We start from the raw sequence: 20708 nt of genomic DNA, 5'->3' as shown, positions 1-20708 counted from the left end.
GGATTACATGTTTCAACTGAAATCTTTTTCTAAGAAAACATCATCACTGAATTTATCATCATCTCTCTATTGTTATCATTATCATGGTGTTAGAAGGGAAGAGAGAGAGAGAGAGAGAGAGAGAGAGAGAGATGAAAGTTATTCCATGAAAATATTATTTTCGAATGTTAAAAAATCGAGAGAGAGAAAACTGTTGACTCGAGGGTTCTTTCAACCGAAGAAATTTGTTCAAGAATCATCATGATAAAGGAGGAAGAAGAAGATGCTGAGGATGAAGATGAAGATGAAGATGAAGAGGAGGAGGTGGGAGGTGGAAAAGATGAAGATAAATATAAATAGACAGAGATAAAGACATGGATAAGATGAAGAGGAAGACGAAAATAGAAAGATAATCTTTCATCTTGTTGATATTTTTTATGTTGGTCCAACCATTAAACTCTAATCATTGTTTATGTTAACTGTTAATCTCAACTGATCATTGAGAAAACCAAACAAAACCTCAAATGACAATTTAAATTATCTTCTCATTAACTGTGGTACATTTTTACCTGAGAATAATAATCAACTGAACAATTAAAGTTTCTACTTGTTCCTCATTGAGAGTAAAATTAATTTCCTTCAGTTAATCAACAACACTGAATTAATATTGATCTTGATAATACAAATACGAGTTTCATTTTAATTGTGAGCTTGTCATGTTAATTAATTTGTTTGAGATTTTGATTTTTATCAATGAGAAAACTTTTTTTTCCCAAATTCTGATTAAATCAATTGTTTCTTATTTTAATCATTCAATTAATTTTTTATCTCTCTTTGTTGATTACTATCATAATGATTAAAGTGGTCATCTAATTGTTGATTGCTTTGATTGTTTTAAAAATTTAATCTTTCATTAAGCTCAAGTTAATTAACCTCTTGGTGTTTATTTTAATGGTTGTCTAATCATCTTCAAGGTTAATTAAAAAAAACGGTTTGTTGATTAACTTCAGTTGATTACACAATTGATTGGTTTAAATTGTTGATTGTCACAAATGGTAATGAATATTATTCAAGGTCTTTAATTGTTATTATTTCTGATAATCATGAAATCACAATTTAAATCTCTAACTGGTTACATCATTTGCCTGGAATTTTAAATCTAATTCAATGGCGGGTAATGTTAATCATGATTAACTAATCATGATGAGAATCAAGGATCACAGCGGATTCCTAAATCCACTTAAATTGTTGATAGAGTAAGAAAATCTTGATTCCCATCATTTTGTAAACAATTAAATTGATTGTGATCTGGATTGAAGAGAGTCAAGAATCAGAATCAATGTAAATACAATAAAGGTAAAGGTAAAATAAACTTAATCATATCAACAATTAGCAGGAACGAGCTGAAAGAACAACAATTTAAACTTACAAAATCGTTAATCACGTCAAATAACAATTAAGCTAATTTCTTAGAAACTGTAAAACATTAACAATATCATTTCCTATGTTGATTATTTGAGACAAAAAATTTACAGGTAAGATTATCAATCAAATTATTGGCAACAAGAATTAAGATTTTCAAGTAAATTACAAAGTAATCAACCAAAGTGACTCTTTTTGATTGTTTAGGTGATTAAACATAATCAGTAGGTTATCCTTGTAAATTGTTAACCTCCAACCTTGTTGGTTGCAAGTCAATTTTACCCTCAGGCATTAAATTAACACCCAAGCAAAAAAACAGAGAGAGAGAGAAAAGTCCAGGTAAAGGTAACCCAAATTTTACCTTCTTCTCACATTTCTGTTTGTCTCCTCTTCATAATCTCATGCTGTGAACATATTCATCTTCCAATGGGTTGGGTCATCTTCATCATCCTCATCCTCTTCATCATCATATTCCTCATCTCCAATTACCTAACTGTTGCTATTCAATATTATGTTAATTCCTATTAACCCTGAGGTATTAACATCTAAAGTTTATCTAAGTAATCAAGAGTTCCAGTGTTTCCGGAATTTGTTATCATTTCCTTAATTGTTACAAGTACAATTTGTTTCAATTGTATCTTTAAACCAAGATCCTATTAGTTAGTTGATTAGAACTTAATTTAAAATGATTAATCCCCATTTCTAATCACAATTAAAATAATTTCTCTCCGTCCAATCCAAGGCACAAATGATCAAATTATTATTAATTTACCAACGTTTAATTATCATACAATTATTACATTATCATTAATATAATACTAATTGTCCGTGATAATGTTAATCTTAATTATCCTAATCTCTTAATTGTGTAAACTTTTTTTTTCTTGTTTACTTCATTGATTAATTCAGATATTAATTATTGCTTTAATATTGATTATGTATGTTAATAGTTGGGAAAACAGTTTTTACTTTGAATAAATCAATTGAAATTTATGGTTCATCTTTTTTTCACTGTTAATGTTACTTTCCAATGTTAACCTGGTTATTAAATGTTTAGTTTTATTTACCATGAAAAAATAAGTCTCCAGGTAATTTATGGTGAAGATGATGAAGATGATGATGATGATAACTACCATTGGGATGGAAGATGAGAGAGTGAAAGAGAAAAGGGAAGATGCTTTGTAAGAGAAATCATCTTAATGTGTGTGGTCCCTATTCACTTTTCTATGGAAAACATTGAGCTTTCATCGATTTCATGATGATTACAATTCCAAGTGATTGTCTTATGAATATCGTTGTTGATCATCATGATTAACCATCGATTCACTTAATCAAAGATTAACCATGTTAACATAATAATCTAATCACGATTTTTAATCCAACCACAGGTCTGATTATCGACTGTAATTGTTTGTCTGATTTTCTGGTTAACTTTTACTTTCTGTTTGTGCTTTTTTTTTGGATACAAATGTTACATAGCAATAGTTTTATATCCTGAGGAAAATGAAACGGAAATAGTGAAACAGGAAATGGATGAAATTGAAAGATAGAGAAAGAGAGACAGAGAGACAGAGAGACAGAGGATGAGGTGATGATAGTAAATTGAGTGATTAAATAGAGAGATAATCAATAATTAATAATGGAAATTATTTTATTAATTGGAAAGAGCAAAGAAACAACAACAACAATAGTTATATTTACACATTAAGAGTCTATTGGATTAACTGTTAATTATTTTTTTTTCTAATTGTTTTTCATCATTTCGAGGTAATTAATTAGTTGATTACTGAACAACAATCAACTATGAGTGAAGTAAATAGAAATCGATTAAAGGAACTGGCTAAACGTCCGTATAACAATTTATGCGCTGATTGTGATCATCCAAGTTCGTATTTAATTGTTTATCTTTAATCATCTTCAATGGAGTTAATTGTTTTCCTATTACCTTCAGATCCTGATTGGGCTTCGGTCACTATTGGTGTTTTTTTGTGCGCTGAATGTGCTCTTATCCATCGTGGTTTAGGTTCACACATTTCAAGTGCCAAATCATTTGATTACGACAATTGGGATCAAGAATCGTTAACAGCCATGGAACAGTATGGTAACGAACTGGCCAAGGAACATTACGAGAAACATGTCCCACCCTATTATCGAAGGCCAAGTCACGATGATCCAAAGTAAGGAGAATCGAACGTTTTTTTTCTCTCTTTTCTCTTTTTCCTCTTTTTCTTGTCAATCTCTTTACACATTTCACAGGAATCGATTTCTCTTCTCTAATTAATGTCCAGTGTCCTTCGTGAACAATGGATTCGCGCAAAGTACGAGCGTAAAGAGTTCATGCACCAGGTCGATACGGTTTATAGTCGAGGTTATATGGAAGGTTTCTTGATGAAAAAAGGTAAAAAGGATAAGAAAGTTGAGAGAAGAAAATTTGTTCTATCAGAAGTCGATCAAACACTAAAATATTATGTAAAAAGTGTAAGTTATCGAATATGTTTGTTCTAATCGAATTGGTTATTCGTCGATTAATTTGATTCAATCTTCTCATTGTACAGAGCAGCAAAACACCCAAAGCGGTTATTAACATTCCCGATTTAAATGCAACTTTCTGTGATCCAATTAAACTGAAAACAATTAAAAGTCCAAATGCTTTACAATTAACTTACCTGAAAGATGGTAACACGAGGAGTATTTATGTTTATGCTGATGATGGAAAGGTAAGTTAATTTGATTGCTTTTTTACCCAATTTTCGTGTTAATTGTTGGTTATTTTGAATTTTCTGTTGCAAAAAAAGGAGATAATTGATTGGTACATGGCAATTAGAGCTGCTAAATATCAACATCTTCAGGTTTCTTATCCAACTTGTCCACCGGTTGAATTATTACCTCTCTTGACTCGAGATTTTCTTAAAGAAGGCCTCCTATGGAAAACTGGACCTAAAGTGGGCGATTCCTACAAGAAACGTTGGTTTACTCTTGACCATCGTAAGTTAATGTACTTGGAAGATCCTTTGGTAAGTATTTTTCATGTGAAAATCTCTCCCTCTTGGACCTAAAAGTAATAACTGATTATTCATTCAATGGTCAAGGATCCATTTCCTAAGGGTGAAATATATTTGGGTGAAAAAGGTAAACAATTTGCCATTTCATCTGGGATTCCAGCTCCATTGAAGCAACATATGTATGGATTCATCCTGAAAACCCCTGAAAGAACCTGGTTGTTCAGTGCAGATACGGAAGAGGAGAGGAAACACTGGATCAGTGCGATATCATCGGTACTCGAAACACCGGAAACACCTCAAGATTGTCAAGTCTATTTAAGACATAACCTAAGAAACTCAGCATCTTATAAGAAATCAAGAAGCAGCACTGGAAGTCATCGTAATAGTGGATCAAGTTTCACTGGAACTCTGAGAAAGGGTAAAAATTTCCTATCCTTTAGTTGATCATTTAATTAATCTGAGTGCTTCTAATTAACCCAATTACCACGATATGTAATATAAACTTCATCATTGTCAAAATCTCATTAAAAAAAGTATTGGCTAAACTTTCAATTCGTTTCCTTGTTTTCATTTCATTCATCACATTGATTCATATTTTTCTCAGTAATCAAGGTGATAATCAGTTGATTAATTTACTCAACCAATAGTTTGACACAAAGTAAAGCTACAAATACAATTGAATCAATCAGGTCAGTGAATTAGTTTATTAATCAACTCAATTGATAAAATTAATTGTTTGTTGTTTTGTCTTCCTTGTGAAATCAACTAAAAATATCAACACTATTTTTTTAAATTGTTGCCAATAAAATGAGACAAATTTAATATCAATCTCATCCTATTATCATTTCCTCTTCCTTAATTGTTATCATGTTTGCCAGAATGTGATTTAAATAACTATCACAATGGAGTTGGCAAAAAACTAGTAATAATTTATTGTCTATTTATTGCTGATGGAGGCAGAAAAACAATTACATGAAAAATTCAGAATCCACTGAACCATCATGAAGATATTGAATCATTTTTTTCATTCACCTTGAAAACGCTGAACATTGTAACAATTTACCTGGAGAAATGTTTGAAATTTGTTAATAGTTAATATCGTATACAGTTAATTGCAATCTACTGATTATCTTTAATTACTGGGAAAATTTATGATACATTTAAAAACAATAACAATTAACTACGATTCTGGTTCATTGAGAATCCTAATTACCTGGAAATTAAAAGTTCATCGAAACGAGAATTTAATTTTAAACAGTTAATTGTTTATGTGCTTTTACAACCAAATCAAAATTAACTTTCTAAGGTAAGGTAACTAATTAATGGATTAATTATTCAATTGGTTTTTGTGAATTAATTTCATTTAGTTTAATCATATCATCATATGGTTACAAACATGTTTAATTGTTGTTGTTGTTGGTTAATTTTAATTTAATCAAACCTTGACCTGAGAGTCAAGTTGATAAATTGTTACCGTTATTCAATCAATCAAAGTGAATTAATCATTTTAAGATGAAGATATTAAATCAACTAATGATAATTAGTTGATTTGTTAAAACAAAAGACACCTTTTTGTATTATTTAATGAAAACCTTGAGGCTTTAATCAACGAAATGATTAACTAATTGTAAACTTGATAAGTTATCATTTGAACAGCAACAACAAGACACAGGTTTAAATTTCAGTGTAACAATTAACTTAATTATTATGATTTGTAAAGCAGATTTTCATTGTATCGATTGTTACTCTTCAATTATTAACCAAATTGTTGAGTATATTCAATTACTCATCTTATTAATATTCATTGAATTTATTTAATATAACAATTTATTAATTATTCATGATCATCTTATTGCCTAAGATCAATGTAACAATTTAATCAAAGGTTAATAATTTAGAGTGTAATCCGTTTATTGTCATTGTTAAAGTTGATTGTTGTAACTTAATCAAGATGAGAAATTTATAAATTAACTGATCAGCTGAGGAAAAATTGTCTGTTTCTCAATTAAAATCCCAAATAATTAACTGATTATCAACTGTGATCAAAAGACTTTAAGAAATTTAATTTTATATTGTTAATCGGATTTAGATTAGAGTTTTAAAGTTTGTCAATAATTAACAAATCGCAATTTATTATCAAAGTAATTAAATGAAATATTAGTGAATGATTAGTAGATTTGGCTAATTAATTTCAATCTTTCCAATAACAATAATTAACTGATTAGGTCCAGACTTTTAACAAGTTAATCTAGATTAAAGTTAATTGCAATTCCAATCAATTGTATTTCCTACTGATTAACCTCTGCAACTTTATGCCGACTCACATTTGATTGTTAATCAATTGTTGATTTTGTTTTTTTGATCATTTGTCATTAAATGTGACCCTAAACATGATTAATCATGAATATTTGTTATTATTATCACCGTTGATTTAATTGTTGATTCACAAAGAAATTAAATCATGACAGGTCACTTTTGTAACCTTAAGAGGCGATTGTGATTCTGTTTGGTTATTTATTCAAACTTTGATTGTTGACCTTAATCGTGATTAGCAAATCAAGTTGATTTTATTTCAGCTTTTTATGCTTAATCATTGTTTCACAATTAACAATATTTACATGTTATAATTACTTTTCAATTGATTGATTGGTTGTTTTTGTTATAATTAAGTTTTTTGATGAATGGGAAACATAATCATCGTTGTTTATACAATGGTGTCTATGGAGAAACAAAAAAAAAGTTTTCATCAATTTTAATTATCTTTTAATTGTTAGCTAAGTGATCGTTGACAGTTTCGTATAAGTTAAATTGAACAATCATCTCTTAATTGTGTGTGTGTGAATTATGATTGAAATTGGTTGGAAATTTAAACTTCAACATGAAGATATTAACTTGGAAAATTAAATCAAATTAAGTTGATAAATTTCATTGAGTATTAATATGATTGAGATTCATAAGATAATCGTAATGATTAAGATTCACTTGAAATGATTAATATTAATAAAGATGTTAATTGTTAATTGTATTAAGTAGTTGATCACGGTTACAGTAACTTTCACGACTGTTGTAATTATATATACACAATTTATTGATTGCAATTAAAAGTTTTCTTGTTGCAAAACTTTAATTTCTTTTAATCATGATTGATTTAACCATTTAATCAAAAATTGGAAACAATTAACAGTACCAACAATTAATAGGAGTGAGAAATATAAATTTGATTGTTGTTATTATTATATATAAGACTCACAATCTATTGATGATGATTTTCAGATCAGTTAATCAAGAAAGAGTAATTTAATTTAATTACTATTCAACACGATTTAAACTTAATTGTGTTTTAATTGAACAAAAAAAAATCAAATGTAAACACTTAAAAGCCTTCAAGGCTAAACAATTAAACACTTTCACTGTTATTCAATAAACTAAATCTTTGCTTCAACAATTAACTTTAATCACAATTAAAGAAGGTGTTTCAGTGATGATTAACATAATTGTTATCGTTTAAATTAAGATGATAATGATTTTATTGTCAATTCAACACCAGAATATTGGAAAATTGTGTCTATTGGGTGTGTGTCAAGTTGAGTTTAATTGCAACAATTAAAATGGTTAATTGGTGATGATTTAAACTGATTGACAGAAGAAGATGAAATTAATTGTGATCATGTATTGGGTTGAAAGTAGGATGATGACAGTTAATGAGTAGGATCTGATTGTTGATTGTTCATGTTCAATATTAACAAATTTTTCCTTCTAATTGTAAACAATCAAAATTGTAGATTGACCAAGTTATGGAAAATTATTCAATCATTTAACTACAACTGTATTAATAATATTTGTTGATTAATTGATTATTTTAGTTAATTTTAAACAGCAAATACACTGGAAAAGTGATGTAAACATGAATTTAACCTCAGTAATGACATTGAAATTGACTTAATTGTTGAAATTAACCAGAACCGTGAATTGAATGATTATCAGTAAATTGAGACGGAGAAGCAAATAAATTAAACAATTTAGTCAAGTTAATTTGTGATTAGGTTTTACAATTTTCACAGATTAGATTAACGTTAACACAGGAAAATGAATCTTAAGTGACCAGAGGAAAGATTAAGATTAAGATTAGACAAAAACTATAAGTTGAAAAGTTAAAGGTTAATCTGTATGTTTATTAAGTATCTTTTAGTTTACATTAAATGAAAAGTTGCTAATCATTGTAAACATTGATTTAATCACAAAAAAAAGTGATTAATACATTGTAACGATCTAAAAGTAATCATGTTTTGTAATCTAAATTGACGAGAAAAATTTTTAAATCCAATTATGATTGATAAAAATGAACATCTCAATCCCAAAGTAAGATAATTGTTACATCATTTAAAATGTTTCACCAATGTAATTACAAAGATTTACAAAGGTCATTTACAAATGTACAACCATAATTATTACATGATGACCCTTAACAAGAGTTACAATGACCTTTATTTTAAAAGACTACTAATAACAAGACACAAATTTTGTGAATCCATTTGAAATTCACTATGGATGATGAATGATGATAACTTGTCATCTTCTCTTTCATCTTTTTGGCACTAAAAGCTCATAAAGATCAAGAGAGAGAGAGAGAGAGAGAGAGCACATCATCCATGTACATTATTCCATCTCCATCATCTTCATCTTGATCCTCTCATCATCTTCCCTTGTCTTCCTCGTTCTTTCTAAGGTCAAATGCCTTCAACGATCATATTGACAACAACAATTTAAATTGTTGTCAAACTACTCGAATCGTGACTTTTGATATCAAATCTAAAGGTAACAAAACAGACAAATGATTAAATGCCGATGATTATGATTATAAGATAATCTAATGTGCTTTTTAAATCCATTTCGTTATGACTAAAAAAAACACCGATCAATAAAAGCCTATTGACCTGAATATCGTCTCTAAATTTACTTTGACAATCAATTTGATCATAATCTCCTTCCATTCATCTAATTGTTACACTTTACTAATTTCAACATAGCTCATCATTGGATTAATCATATTATCCTAAGTATCCTTATTATATTGGTTTACTTTTGACAATCAATCAGTTTTAATTGTTTTCGCTTTTTTTTCATTAATCTTTACCTTCATTATTAGCATGATGATTTAGGTGATACTTTATATATAATCTATTGATAATCTTAATTGTTACCACTGTTTATTAGTTTTTTTTCAATCATTAATCATAAAAATATATAAATAAATATAAATTGCTGATCAATTACTGGGTAAGATCAATGACATTAAATCAGCTAATTGTTTATCATTCACAGAAACTTTTTATATTTGTTATTAAATTGTTTGTTTTTAAAGGTTTCAATTTAATGTTGATTCAATGATAAATTAACTAATTGATTGATGGTAAGCTTAGGTTTGTCTGTTAACAATTAATAATAAAATTGTAGTAATAATGATTTACTAATCAACTAAATCATAGTAAACTAACCTCATTTAGTTGATTACTGAAATTTAAAAGTTCATTTGAAAAACAAATGAACAGAAATGAAAAAAAAAATCAATTAAATTTCCTGTTGAAAATTCAGTTACAATTAAAATTAATCACTCATATTCATATTCACATTGAAACATTAAATATATGATAGTAATCATATTAATCATTACAATTAATCAGCTCGTCAATTAATACATTGACTTTGATAGATTGAAGTTAATCAATTAATTAACTTGTTGAATTTAAAATTGTAACTAAATTAAATATATACTGTTAACTCCCATTTTAATTTAATTACTAATTGCTATGGTTATTGATTATTCAGCTTAATCAACGTTATCAGTGTTAAGAGTTAATTTAGTTTAACTGATTTAATATTTACCGTTAATCAATTGATTCTAATTATTAATTGTACATATCGAGTTCAATATCATTTCTGATTCTTTGATTATTTGTTGATATTTACTCAAGTTAATAGTTATATCATCATCAAGGTAAATCTATCAATAGATAATTGAAAATAGATGATAAACAAAAAGTAAACAATTAAGATAATTAAAGTTAATTGTGATAAAAGTAATAGATTAATTCAAATTGACAAGTAATAGGAAAAAAAAGTTACAACGAACATTGGAAAAGGAAAAAGAAACTTATTTTTAGTAAATAAAAGATCCACTGTCGACATTTTTTCTCTGTCTATTTATACTTACTTTTTTTCTCTTTTCATCCAGTATTTATCTCTCACTCGATGATGAAGATGATGAAGAAAAGCATCATCTAAATACCTCTAAATTCACTTTCTTTTTCATCTTCCTCTCTCTCTCTCTCTCCCTCTCATCTTCAAGTTTTGTCTTCATCTTCTCTCTTCTCTTCCTTTCTCCACCTTACTTACTCTTTCCACTCTCATGTTTCCCTCTTTTTTTCCTCTTCTTCTTCTCCCTCATCATCATCATCATCTTTGTTTTCTCTTTCTTTCTCTCTTTCTCTGCTCATCCATTTGAAACAGCGCATTGGAATAGCAAAGTTGCTTAGTTGAACAAAATCCGTTCAAGTTACAAGTTGATGAAGATGATGATCTTTATTGGTTATAACCGTTGTAATAGTTTCTAATCTAATCCCCCTGTTGTTGGATTACAGTTCAATCCATGAAAATTTGAATCGAGAGATGAGAAAATCTTAATGATTATCAAATTGGAATAATCTTAGAGAATAAGATTATCTTGATTAACTCATTCACTGATTTCTAACGAGTTTCATAATTGTGACTCATTTTTGTTTTTGTTTTTTTTAATTCTCTTTCTCAAGTGACAATTTTCATTGTAAAATTGATTTACAATTATGATCACTTTGGGAAAACGAAACTAATTTATCGACCCAAACGAAAAGAAATATAAAGATAATTACGAGAGATGAAGTTAAATTGATCGTGACAATGACCATGGATAAGGTTTATCATCAGAATCGTTCATCGGGCTTTACATCAACAGTAACGTTGAATAGGCCAAATAACACCAATGGTCTTAATGGAAGTGTCAATTGTCTTGTCTCTCGATTACCTCAGAGACGAGAATCGAAAATTCCAGGTCCAAATAATCAATCGAACTCACCGGGAATCGGATGTAATTTCAATGGAATATCATCATCATCCTCATCACCTTCATCTTATCATCCATCAACGACAACGACAACTTGCTCTTCCAATTTTACTCCAACAATTGGTCCTTCGAAAAAGTTTCTCAATCCACCAAATAAATTATTATCCACTCAAGGAACGGGTTTATCATTGAATCGAAATGATTCAAGTTTAAGATCAGTTTCGCCGACGACTGTGTATAAATGTAAATCTACTCAATCTCATTTAATTGTGCCTTCACCATCAGTGACAACAACTGGATCAACAACAGTATCTTCATTACATTCACCATCAATGTGTAATACTAATTCATCTGTTCAGAGTAATCAAAATAATAGTAATTGTAATGATGCTAATCGAGGTATCAGACCACCTCGATTAACTTCAATGACATCGAATATGTTACCTGTCAATGGATCACCAACCCCAACAGGTAAATCTCTTGTTACAGTTAATCGATCTCAAATAACTAGACACTCAATGGTCAATAATGGGTTCGCAACGGTCGGTAGATCAGGATCATCGCTGATACAAAATCATCATCGATCTTTAACTTTGAGAGAGGTAAAAGAAGATGAAGCTCCCCGTCGATCTAAAACTCCCTCTTGTTCAGGTCCAGTTCGAGGTGTTCCTAACATGAATGGTAATAACAATAATAGCCCAAGACCAACCGCTGGTAACTTGACCTCGACTCTTAATGCAAATCGAAGTGACTCAACGCCAAGTCTTACCGAAAATGAATCAGGACCCGAAAGAAAAACTATTATCGGGAATAATAAAAATCTCACTCGAACCAATTTAACTAAAGGTCTTGTGGGAGGTGCTCACGGCATTCCTTTACCGAAATCCAGGCCAAACTCTGTGTGTCTTGATAACTCACCAGTCGCTGGATCAACGGTAATAACATCATCGTCATCAACAGCAACGGTTTCTCATAAAACGCCTTCAATGTCTAGTGTTAACGGTGCTAGTTTATCGAAAGGTATTAATAAAAGTGGCCTAAGGCCACTTTCATCATCAGGAATTCCAAAGACAGGATTGTCTGGTCATCGAAGTTCAATTTTAAGTTCAAAGATGAATGAAGAATCTCCTAAAAGTGAAAATATCGTTGAAAGAGGTCGACGGCCAACCGTTGAATCTCATCTTGTACCAACTCGATCGGAGCCCAATGTTGCTAGAGTTTCACCTATTCGTCGTTCAATAGGTCAAAATGTCAATGGTGACAATGGATCCGGTCGATCGGGTATTGGCCCAAAAGAAGAAGAGAGTAACCATCATCATCCTCATCTTCAACAACCCAAACAACATCCTCAATATGATGACAAGATGGATGATGAAGTTAACTACAGTTCATCTGGATTAACTGGATGCTCTGTTTCATCATCAACTGTTCCCTCATCATCATCTAGTTCAAATGTCACTTCCAGTGTAATGGTGCCAACATCAGCCTACCCTCCAACACCATTATCACCAATATCTTCATCTCTGTCATCTTTATCATCTGTATCATCACCATCAACATCAATAATAACCTCATCTTCCTCAACAGCAACAGTAACAACACCAACCTCATTTAATTCAAAGTTAATCCATCAATTGCCTCTGGGCTTATCTTCCGCTAGCCGAGCCTCAGAGCCAATGTTACCTAATTTATCGTCACCATCATCTAATCAACAAAATTCATCACTAAAATCAGTTGTTGAAGAAAATCAACCAATCAAAGCGAGATCAACATTATCATTATCATCGCACGTTAATCAACTTGACGAGTCTAAAGATGATTATCCAACAATTAAGAAAATTGATTTATCGGCTAATGTTTTATCTTTCTTGGAATCAACCAGATCAATTAGTAGCAGTTGCGATCTCATCAATTCCAATTGTACCGTTAATGGTGAGAATCGATCTCTAAATTCAACTTTACCACAACAATCAAAAATTAATTTCAGTTCAAATTCATCAGAATCTAGTCCGATCCATTCAAATGGTTACATGTCACCAGTTCTTGAAGATGAATCAAGTCCAACTCCTAGTAGACAATCAATTGATTCACCAATCGAATCACCTTTTAATCAAACAATTATCGACCGAACCAAATCCTTTTCCTTAAATCATAACTCACAATCAATTAATGGTAACAGTTCCAGTCTAAGTAATTTTCATGATTCAAATTTTAATGAGAAAATTGAATCAACAATTAACAACAACAATTCACTTGCTAATCTAAATTCAACCATTTCAGTGCCTTCAACGAACAACAATTTACTAAATAAAATCAATCGTTGCATAAAATGTACTTTACCAAGTGAAGCTGAATTAGGTTTTAAAACTGATTTAAGATTAACATCTAATCATAAAGACAATGGATTAACTGGTGGTTGTGGATCAATTATCGAGTTAACTTCATATGGAGCAAATGGTTGTGGTAATTTAATCTCACCAACAACACCACCTCCTCTCTCAGCTAATCTTCAATCCAGTTCATCGCCACAATTACCTCCACCTCCATTACTTTTACAATCAAATGGATTAGCATCGAACTCATTAACTAATCAGATCAAAAGATTATCCAAAAACGGTGAACTTCGAGGGTCAACAATATCACTTCTCTCTGGTTCCTCTTCTTTCTCCGCGGTAAGTGGACACGAAGATGAGTGACCTTAAGGTCGACCTTACATATCGATTATATAAATTATATCTCTTCCTCTTTCTGATGGGTTGAATAACTTGATTGTTGTGCTTTTTTTTTACTTTGTTTTGTTTTGTGTTTTTCTTTGACACATTGAGATGATATTTTTTTGTCTCAATGGCCCAGAACCGTAGTTCCTGTTTTCTCATCTTGTTTACATGTGTGTATTTCCCTTGACGAGTATAACCTATTGTCTAATATTAGTGATACCTGAGTATCATTCTGATGGTTTTCAATGTCTCTTGTTGCAAATGACATTTGTCTAATGAGCGCTCATGATACTTGCATTTCATCATCGTCATCATTTGATAGGTAACCAAGTGTATTAACATCTTAAATTTAGACACTTGTTGTTGTCCACTTGGTGTCACAATTCATCTATTCAATTTTCGTACACTCAATTAGAACGTAAATTGTGTCAAGAATCATCGGCCGTGACTAAAAGACTGATTTCCTCTGATGTATTAACTTGATGTTAGTCGAAAAGTTAACAAAAAGAAAATAATAATAGTCGTTTTAATAGATCAAATTTCAAACTTTTTCTCTATTATTCTCAAAGTGTTTTCTTATTTATGGTGACAGGTATTTTCTACAGGTAAATCTCTAGTATAATAGTAAAGTAACAATGGAAGAGAGAGAGAGAGTCTTTGAGACGATCGATCTCCTTATGTTCAACTAATGATAACTTCTTATGGTCCATGTTATTGGGTGTGATCAAATTATTCTGATGGTTTAGCTTAAGCGTGTCAGAGCTTGGCGATAATTACGCTTACATAGTTGATAGCGACAATGATAGTCCATTAAGATACAATATTAGATAACCTGTGAACCGAATACAAAGAAAAAGATGAGAATTTTTTTCTCTGTAAATTGACAAAGGAAAACAATTAACATCACACTGAACAAGAACTTATTCTCTTTCTTTCTTTCTGTGTCAATGATTAATTAATTTGCTGAACTTTTTTCTCGTTTCCCTGAATTCTGAACCTTTACCACCACAGACCGAGGAGAGGCATAACCAAGAGGTGAAAAAGCTTCGAGATGATCTGAATCGAGCCAATAACAAAGTGGAAACATTGACTCAACAACTTAAGAATAGTGTAAGTACTGATTACTTGTTTGATTGTAATCACCAAGTTTATTGTTAACATTAAATTGTTTCAATGAGATGAGAGATGAGAAATGATTGTTGTTTATTTATTTGTGTCACTTTTTCACTCATTTCTAGTAGTTTAACTTGAGAATACAGAATCTTATTAATCATGATGATATTTTCCTTGTATCTGTAATCCTGTTTATCTAATAGGATTAAATTGGAAAAATGCTCTTGGGGATTTGCCTGATAATCATATTCCTACTCAGTTATTTTCTTTCATTCAGATTATTCTGTTATTTTTGTATCATAGATATTAAATGTCCTAGGCCATGTTATTATTGCTCTTTACACCCACTGACTTTCAATAGACATTCAAATAGCGAAAATTTTGTTCCACTTTCGAAACTTGTAATATTGTTGAGAGAAAAGATGAAAGAAAAAAGTTCTCAAAGTGACAATTTAAGTGTAAATGATGCATTTAAATTTCTTCATCTTCTCCATCATGTTCACCATGTTCATCTTGATGAATCTTTGGAAAGTCATTCTTTTTTTAGATAATTTTAGTTGAGCAGAAAAAAAAACTCGAATTCCAAATGTTCTGATTGTTGGAAATTGAGGTGAAATTTGTTTCTCGAATCTCGTTGATGAAGCAATTTACTTGATTGTTTATCTTTTTCTCTTGCTAATTAATTATTGATATTTTTACTCTCAGAATGATATGACTCAAACTTTCGGTAAAATTTTGGAAACACTTCGATCTCGCCTTTATCAATGTTCACTGGCTACCGATCAGAAAGATCGGGAAATTGGTCGGCTCAAGACAACGATTGAGGTTCTAAGACGTGAGTGTGCTAATGGAGACCTGAATGGAGTGGGAGGTAAAGGTAATCCGTCTTGTTATGGTTCCAGTTCCGATATTGAATGTAGACGTGATAAGAATAAGAAAAGGTCTAATAAAGAGCCACGATCACCTTCATGCGATCGTGATACCATTAATTCAGGAGATTCATCGGGTCCATCTGGTTGGTTCAAAGGATCAATTCAAAGAGCATTTAAAAAGAATCGATCTCGAAACAAATCGGGAGGTTCGATGTCGGATGTTGAGGCAACAATTAACACCAAATTAAACCATGGATCTGATTCATCATCATCCTTACCATCAACTCCGTTAGCATTGAACAACAAGTTTAACAATAAGACTGACCCATTTGTTGAACTTAATTTAATTAACAATACAAATGGTACAACAAATCATATTAACACGAATGGATCAGCAGATTTGATTATCAAAGATGAAGATGGATTGATTAAAGATTTAAAGAAACAATTGCGAGATAAAGAGAAACAATTAAATGATATTCGATTGGAGGTTTTGTTAACGGCCTCACAAATGGAATCTCTCAACGATCGAATCAGTAAAATGAGTAAAGAAATGTCTCAACTTCGAAGTGAAAATCATCGATTACAATGTTTACTTCTAAGACAATCATCGATTGGATAACAATTAACGATATCCAAAGAAATAATTGATTTCGAATGTCCAAATAAGTCAACCTGTAAAAATTGAAAACACAATTAAATTTAATGATTGAAATTCAAATTTACTCGAGTAATTTACTTGTGTGAAAAATAGTAAAGAAGATGATTGAATAAGATTGAGTTCTGATCAATGGACATTTGTTTAAATCTTAATTATATGATGGATAAAGATGATCATCGGAATATCAATTATTCATCTAATTGTGATGAGAAATGAAATTGAAATATCATATGGCAAAGTTACTCTTTATGAGAGTTGATTGAATTAAATAGAAATTGGATAACAATTAGAATTCAAATATAAACTGTACAGTTTACTTTAAATGTGCCTCGAGAAACAGTTTTGTTTTTTTTTACAATCAAAGAATAAGAAAATTGGAGGAAACGGAAATGATTGAAATGTTGAGAGTATTACATAGATTTGTGAGAATGTAGGAGATTCATTCGGTTAACAATGATTACTGAATTTTCCAATTTTTCCAATCATCTTCGCAAAAAGATAAAATACTTTGATGACTCGATGCTGAAGTCTCTTCACTTTCGTCTTCTGAATCGTTTTCGTTGTTTCTCCTCTCTCTTACTCTCTCGTGGCATCTTTCCACCTCCTCGGGATCTTCGGGTTCGATAACAGGAACATAACCATTGGAAGTCTTCATCAGTTTAGCAGAAACAACACCTTCTTTGATTAAAAATGCAGAATAGAAAATTCCTTCAACTGTTTCGCAGAATGAATCAGGCTTAACCATCGCTTTGAAAAACGGAACAGGCTCTTTGGTTTTATCGAATATCGATTTAAGCTTACTGTAAACTCTTTCAACTTCTTTTCCATTTTTGAGATCATCACTATCATCAATTCCTTCTTTAGATTTGGGCTTTTTAGCTTCATCTGTTGGTTCCACTAATTTCTGTCTACCAGGTCCAACTCGTCTCTGTTTGGTTGGTATGGTCACTTCACCAGGTTCAAATGCACCATATAAATAAGTAAGTATCGGAGCAGAATTTACTAAATGACCACAATTCTTGCCAAGCTCATAAAAGTCTTCAATGGATAAATCATTATCGTCAATGGTTTCATCTCTAGAATAGAAAATAGAAAAGAAAAAGGTTAGAATTGAGATTTGGTTAATAATTTTAGGTAAACTTACCTTATCCTAGAATCTGGAGCTATGAATGTTTTCAATTTTTCAGCAAAGAAAAGCACATCAAATACTTGACTATCCACTTGAAGTGATTTAACAACAAGATGATTAACTTCAGCACCATTGAAAAAATATTCAGCATCATATTCAATACACTTTTGTGAACCAGTATCAAAAGCAGTTTTAGACAAATCATTAGCTTGTTTAAGTTTTTTCCGTAACAATTTAGACTTTTCAACAACCTCTTTACTATTGATACCTGATTCTTTTAATTTACGAATTTCTTCATTCATAATTTTATACTTAAATTCCAATTGAAGTTGTTTACTCCGAGAAAATTTCCCCTGAGATCCACCTTGACGAACAGGAGAATTATCAACAGCATCTTTAAGCGTACGATCCATGATCTGGACAATTAAAGAAAACAGAACAATGAAACAACAAAATAGAAAAAATAGAAAAAGAAAATCACCAAAAAATTAACCAAATTAAAGAAAAACCAACAACAACAAAAGATGAAAACATAAGAAGATTTTGTTTACAGAAAAGAAAAATGTTCCCAAAGATAAACCGCCAAAAGAATTTTGAATATTCGCGGTTCATTCAAAAAGAGAGACGAATAGATGAATAAGCGAGAACAATTAGTGAAGAACAAAAAGAGAATCAAATTGATGAGAAGAACATTTGTCAACCTCTAATTAGTGTAAAGGTGATTTGGTAACAGTTAATTGTGAACTAAATCATTTGGAAACAGAAAGTTACTCAAATGAAGCGCGTTAATAGTGTTCAAAGCCACTGAGCTTGTTAAGAGCCACTGAAGCTCTTGGATTGAACAGTGAAGCCAATTGAAGAAACAATAACACATTTTATTAATTTATTTCTCTCTCTCTCTCAGTTACCTTTTCTCTCTCACTCTTATTCTCGCTCTCACTCTTTCTCCTTCCTTCTCTCTCTCTCACTCTCCCCTTACTCTCTCTTTCTGTGGGTTATTTGTGATATTTACACTGAAACAATTATTTTGATATTTATTACACTTACTCAATGGGTGAACATCAATCAGCACTTTTGTTGAAGAAACAATTAAATGATTTAAAGAAAAATCCAGTTGAAGGATTCTCTGCTGGTCTTGCTGATGATGATGATATTTATTTATGGGAAGTGCTAATTATCGGTCCACCAGATACATTGTATGAAGGTGGTTTTTTCAAGTGTCATTTATCCTTTCCAAAGGATTATCCCTTAAGGCCACCGAAGATGAAATTTTTGACTGAAATTTGGCATCCGAATATTGATAAGAATGGAACTGTTTGTATTAGTATTCTCCATGAACCTGGTGATGATAAATATGGATATGAGAAAGCATCTGAACGCTGGTTACCTGTTCATACTGTGGAAACGATTATGATTTCTGTTATTTCAATGTTAGCTGATCCTAATGATGAATCGCCAGCCAATGTAGATGCTGCGGTGAGTATTGGTTTTGGAATTTTTACTTTTTCTATTATTTTCTTTGTTTTCAATTCTCTTGTGATCTGATTACTGATTGGAATCTTTTTTTTCTTCTTCTCCTTTACAGAAAGAATGGCGTGAAAATCCAGCCGAATTCAAAAGGAAGGTAGCACGTTGTGTTAGAAAAAGTCAGGATATGTTATAATAAGGAACTAAATTATGGTTTTCATTTAATTTCTTTTCTCAATCAACTTGCACTTTACATCTATATAAAAAAAAAATTTCTCTTTTCTGTCCTTGTAACTGATTGTTAACTCGAATCTTTTTTATCAATTAAATAATCAACTTTCTCAGTGGTTCGGTTTGACCAATTATTTTACAACATGATTCCAATTGATTTGTATGAGCTAATTTATTCGGTTCTCTTCATTTTTCAAACAAACAGTTTATGTAAAATAAAAAGATGAAAAGATGTTGATTCGATTTGATGAGAAGAGAGGAAAGGAAAGAGAAAGAAAAAAGGTCAACATTTGAATGAATTTAAGATGATGAATGACTGGATTGTTGAGAGAGAGAGAGAGAGAGAGAAAGAGCTTCAATTGAGACCAAGATAATCATCCATTAAAGTACCGATGGCGAAAATGTCTTTAGCATCAACTCTTAGACCAACAATTTTCAATCGTATCTCATCGTCTTGTTGGATAACAATATCTTCGTCAACTGTTTTATAACATGGCGGTGATTGATTGGCATCGAATTGCATATCAGCTGGAATTGAATGTCTAGAAATGAAACAAGACAAAGGTCCAATTTCGGTGAAAATACCAACTTTATTTACTTGGGTGACAACAGCATCTAAAACCTCTCCTTTGAATGGTCTGAATACAATGGCACGATACTTGATTGGATATAAAACGAAACCAGTATTCTGTTGAATTAAACCATGACCAATGTGATCAATTGTAGTCACAGCGATGATGAAACCATATTTACCAGTACAAGAGCCTTCGACTTCACTGAAAAGCTTTTGTTTAACAACATCTAAAAGTTGTGGACCAAAATACTTCGGATGAAGTTGAACTTCATGTTCAAGAGCAATGTGATAAAACATGATAGAAAATCTAATAGTTATCAACAATTAGATGACAGTTAACGAGAAATGAAAAATATCACAAAGAGATTTAATTTTCCCAAATGAAAACAACAAAAATGTACACAAAAGTATCGATAGTATCGATCGAGTCTCGATATCGATGATG

At 30.9% G+C, this 20708-nt stretch overlaps 5 protein-coding genes across 5 annotated transcripts; 3 read left to right on the top strand and 2 right to left on the bottom strand.

Moving 5' to 3' along the window:
• The first annotated feature begins 3046 nt into the window (after positions 1-3046).
• Positions 3047-4973, top strand: LOC128386554 (arf-GAP with dual PH domain-containing protein 1-like). The gene is made up of 6 exons (XM_053345600.1): positions 3047-3286; positions 3353-3578; positions 3690-3879; positions 3957-4118; positions 4197-4415; positions 4491-4973. The coding sequence occupies exons 1-6, from the start codon at positions 3205-3207 to the stop codon at positions 4845-4847; spliced, it is 1236 nt and encodes a 411-aa protein (XP_053201575.1). The 5' UTR covers positions 3047-3204; the 3' UTR covers positions 4848-4973.
• A 5684-nt stretch (positions 4974-10657) lies between these two features.
• On the top strand, positions 10658-16922 carry LOC128386517 (neuron navigator 2-like). The gene is made up of 3 exons (XM_053345556.1): positions 10658-14171; positions 15228-15326; positions 16035-16922. Exons 1-3 carry the CDS (start codon positions 11337-11339, stop codon positions 16821-16823), a joined length of 3723 nt encoding a protein of 1240 aa, XP_053201531.1. The 5' UTR covers positions 10658-11336; the 3' UTR covers positions 16824-16922.
• A 232-nt stretch (positions 16923-17154) lies between these two features.
• Positions 17155-18614, bottom strand: LOC128386526 (non-structural maintenance of chromosomes element 4 homolog A-like). The gene is made up of 3 exons (XM_053345569.1): positions 18473-18614; positions 18007-18407; positions 17155-17938 (listed from the first exon to the last, which is right to left on the bottom strand). Exons 2-3 carry the CDS (start codon positions 18402-18404, stop codon positions 17320-17322), a joined length of 1017 nt encoding a protein of 338 aa, XP_053201544.1. The 5' UTR covers positions 18405-18407; positions 18473-18614; the 3' UTR covers positions 17155-17319.
• Positions 18615-18891: 277 nt separating this feature from the next.
• On the top strand, positions 18892-19823 carry LOC128386534 (ubiquitin-conjugating enzyme E2 G1-like). The gene is made up of 2 exons (XM_053345576.1): positions 18892-19467; positions 19577-19823. The coding sequence occupies exons 1-2, from the start codon at positions 19042-19044 to the stop codon at positions 19652-19654; spliced, it is 504 nt and encodes a 167-aa protein (XP_053201551.1). The 5' UTR covers positions 18892-19041; the 3' UTR covers positions 19655-19823.
• Positions 19824-19842: 19 nt separating this feature from the next.
• LOC128386533 (DNA-directed RNA polymerase II subunit RPB7-like) lies at positions 19843-20666 on the bottom strand. Its single transcript, XM_053345575.1, has one exon. The coding sequence runs from the start codon at positions 20558-20560 to the stop codon at positions 20045-20047; it is 516 nt and encodes a 171-aa protein (XP_053201550.1). The 5' UTR covers positions 20561-20666; the 3' UTR covers positions 19843-20044.
• Between the last annotated feature and the right edge of the window lie 42 nt (positions 20667-20708).

The sequence above is a fragment of the Panonychus citri genome, unplaced genomic scaffold (genome assembly GCF_014898815.1).
Source record: "Panonychus citri isolate SS breed McGregor unplaced genomic scaffold, ASM1489881v1 Contig00072, whole genome shotgun sequence".
Taxonomy (NCBI): domain Eukaryota; kingdom Metazoa; phylum Arthropoda; class Arachnida; order Trombidiformes; family Tetranychidae; genus Panonychus; species Panonychus citri.
The sequence above is the reverse complement of the archived record's forward strand: the minus strand, read 5'-3'. Positions and strand labels throughout refer to the sequence as shown.